Here is a 3503-nt window from a genome sequence, read left to right on the forward strand (position 1 = left end):
GTAAAGTCTCCATCTTTTTATGGCTGAATAGTATTCCATGGTATACATATACCAGTTTGTTAATACATTCCTAGGGTGGTGAGCATTTAGGTTGTTTCCACATCTTGGCAGTTATAAATTGAGCTGTGACAAAACAATCTATTCACTAATGATTCTATTCTTTTTTTTTTTTGAGACAGAGTCTCACTTTGTGGCCCTTGGTAGAGTGACATGGCAACATAGCTCATAGCAACCTCAAACTCTTTGGCTCAAGTGATCCTCTTGCCTCAGCCTCCCAAGTAGCTGGGACTATAGGCACTCATCACAATGCCCAGCTATTTATAGAGATAGGGTCTCTTCCTCAGGCTGGTCTTGAACTCCTGAGCTCAGGCAAATCCATCCGCCTCAGCCTCCCAAAGTGCTGGGATTGCAGGTGTGAGCCACTGTGCCTAGCCTGCACTAAGGATTCTTAACAGGATTACGGATGGGCTCCCCACTTAGCATCAAAGGCAAACTGGAACACAGAAAGAGTCCCCAGGATAGAGTGGTCCCCAAACATGTCACAAGAGAAACAATAAAGGAACTGGAAAGGTTACTTTTAAAGAAGATTCAGAGGCATCTGATCCCTTCTTTATATGATCAGAAACCTAAAAGGAGGGAAAGGCCTTAGAAAAAAGAGGGAGGGGATGGTCATGGAGGACAGAGAGGCACACACCTGTCACAAAAGAACATTCTGACAAGGGTGTCTGAAAACAGATTGGGGTGCTGTGGGCATGTTTCCCCATCACAGGAGATGGAGATCTCGCAACAAGAAGGCTGGGTCACATGAGCTAAATGACAGAAAATGCCTGCACCCCAAGAGCCTGGGAGACAGATGACCAAATCAACATTCATTAATCTGAACTGGCTGATTAATAACAAAGCTAGGGGAAAAACTCCAAGTCTCTGATCGTTAGTACTGATTCAGTACTAACAGTACAGTACATACTGATTCCTGGGTCTTCTTTCACTCCTTTGAAACACACATAGATGTACACACATCCCTGTAAACCCCAAGTCTCTGATCATCAGTTAGTACTTACTGATTCCTGGGTCTTCTTTCACTCCTTTGAAAGACACATACATGTACACACATCCATGCGTGCACATTAAACAATAGCTATGGACAGAGAAGGCAGATGACAGACACAGTGATTCATGATCTCATGGTAGATGCTGAGGACTCAGGCAAGAAGTAGAAAAACAGGGAGGCTCAGGGCAGCACTCCGAAAAAAGGTAGGAAGGGAAAAGTACTAACTATCGATTAAGAACTGCTTCCAAGGAACAATCTGTGCTTCATACAGAGCTGGGTTTTCAGCTTTAACAAGGAGATTTTTCTGAAATAAATGAATATGTGCTGCCTCCTGGCTCCCCAAAGCATACCATTAACATGTCTGCATTTACTTTTTTCAAACTAAGTCTACAGGAACAAAAGATGCTATTCCTTGATAGCACTTTCATTGCTCCTTCTGGCTTGAGGGGAAAGGGCTCAGGGTCTGTAAACCAAGGCAGAGAGGAAAAGGAATTACAGACTCCGGGGGCTTCCCGTGCAGGCACTTAAACAACCAATTCTGCTGAGTGATATCGCTACCTCTGCCTGTACAACCTACAGTGACAGGGAACTTGACACTTCACATTTAAGTATCGCCCTGCTTAAATGATACAAGTTAAAAGATGACAACATGGGGCAGAATCTGATCATCCACATAGGTATTTTCTCTCTGGAATTTTCCTTTACTTTTTCCCATACAAAAAAAATATATAACATTATACACATATATGCAAATTATTATCAAAAGTAGACAAAACATTCTATTTTTTTTTTTTTTTTTGAGACAGAGCCTCAAGCTGTCCCCCTGGGTAGAGTGCTGTGGCATAGCTCACAGCATCTCCAACTCCTGGGCTCAAGTGAGTCCCCTCCCTCCTCCCCCAAAGTTGCTGGGATCACAGGTGCCCGCCACAACGCCCGGCTATTTTTTGGTTGCAGCCATCATTGTTGTTTGCTAGGCCTGGGCTGGATTCGAACCCGCCACCTTAGGTGTATGTGGCTGGCACCTTAGCCACTTGAGCCACAGGCGCCGAGCCAAAACATTCTATTTTTTGAAATATTTGTTCATGCTATAGGGAATGGAAGAGGAGATACAATTTGATTCTATGGACATTAAAAGAACAATGTAGAAAATTATGAATAACTTCACGTCAACATTTAATAACTTAGATGAAATACACAAATTAATAGACATAAGCTGCTAAAGCTTACCCAAGAAAAATAGATAACCTGAATAATTCTCTACGAAAGAATTTTAATTAATAGTTAAAACCTTCCCCCAAAAGTGAACTACAGAATCAGATGGCTTCACTGGCAAATTTTAAGGAATATTTAAAGAAGAAATAATATCAATTCTACACAAACTTTCTTGGAAAACAGAAGACTTCACAAATTATTCTGAGGCCTGTATTACTCTGATACTAAAAACAAAGACAAAACAAACAAACAAAAAAACCATAGACAAATATGCCTCATGAAAATATATGCAAAAATCTTCCAAAACATTCGCAAATTGAATTAAGCAATATATAAAAAAGACATTACATCAGGATCAAGAGGCATTTATTCCAGGAATACAGGTTGGTTCAATTCAAAAATCAATGTAATTCACTGTATCAATACTTTAAAAAAAACCCATAAGATCATCCAGGCAGATATAGAAAAGGCATCTGACAAAATCTGACATCCATTCATATAAAAAGACTCAGTAAACCAGGAATAATAGGGAACTTTCTCAAGCAGATAAAAAAATCATGGATACGATTATGGTAAAAAAAAAAAAAGTACACAGTCTGTGTGCAATTGTGAGACTTAAGTAAATTACACATGTAAAGTAATTAAAACAATGCCTGGCACAAAGTTTGTGCTGTAATAAATTTAGTTGTTACTAATACTAAAAATCCTGAAAGATGAGAAATAAATGACAAAGAACATATTAAGTACCCACAGCTGCAAAAAAGAATGAACTGCAGCTATATTCAATAACATAGATGAATCTCTCAGCCTTAAGCTGAATGAGAAAAGCCAAACACAGAATACCTACTGTACAATTCCATTTATAGCTGATCTCAGGAGGCAAAATCTACAGTGACTAAGGTCAGAACAGTGGTTACCTTTGGGGCAAGGGTTGTGACTGAAAGGCACAAGATAAGCTTCCGGTATGCTGGACGATGTTCAATATCTTAATCTGGAATGGCAATTACATGAGGAGTTTATATATGTAAAAATTCCTCAAACTGTATTTTTAAGATTTGTTCACTTTAACATATATAAGCTGCAGTACAAAATTTAAAAAGTCCACAATGCAACAGTATATGCACCATGGCCTCAAGGATATAAAAAAATTTACATATATGCATAACAAGGGGATTTTAATCCCCCCATTCTTTATAATGTTATAATTTGCCTTTAAAAAATGAGCATGTGTTATTCTAAT

The 3503-nt window shown here is 39.0% G+C and overlaps 1 protein-coding gene across 6 annotated transcripts in view; it reads right to left on the minus strand.

Annotated features, from left to right (window-relative positions):
* Nucleotides 1-3503, minus strand: part of LOC100941679 (NADPH--cytochrome P450 reductase) — a 72330-nt gene that overhangs the window by 48872 nt on the left and 19955 nt on the right. Inside the window, exon 1 of one of the 6 annotated variants that reach the window (XM_023515714.1) lies at nt 3111-3128. The exons of 4 other annotated variants lie outside the window; for them this stretch is intronic. Coding sequence is in view for 1 of the 2 variants with exons in the window: in XM_012807867.2 (XP_012663321.1) it covers nt 968-1047 (80 nt within the window). In the remaining variant the exon portion in view is untranslated. Of the gene's footprint in view, nt 1-967; nt 1795-3110; nt 3129-3503 lie in introns of those variants that run through there. One more of the 6 variants, XM_012807867.2, reaches the window with a different exon arrangement.

The sequence above is a fragment of the Otolemur garnettii genome, unplaced genomic scaffold (assembly GCF_000181295.1).
Source record: "Otolemur garnettii isolate 467f Iridium unplaced genomic scaffold, OtoGar3 scaffold00077, whole genome shotgun sequence".
Lineage (NCBI taxonomy): Eukaryota > Metazoa > Chordata > Mammalia > Primates > Galagidae > Otolemur > Otolemur garnettii.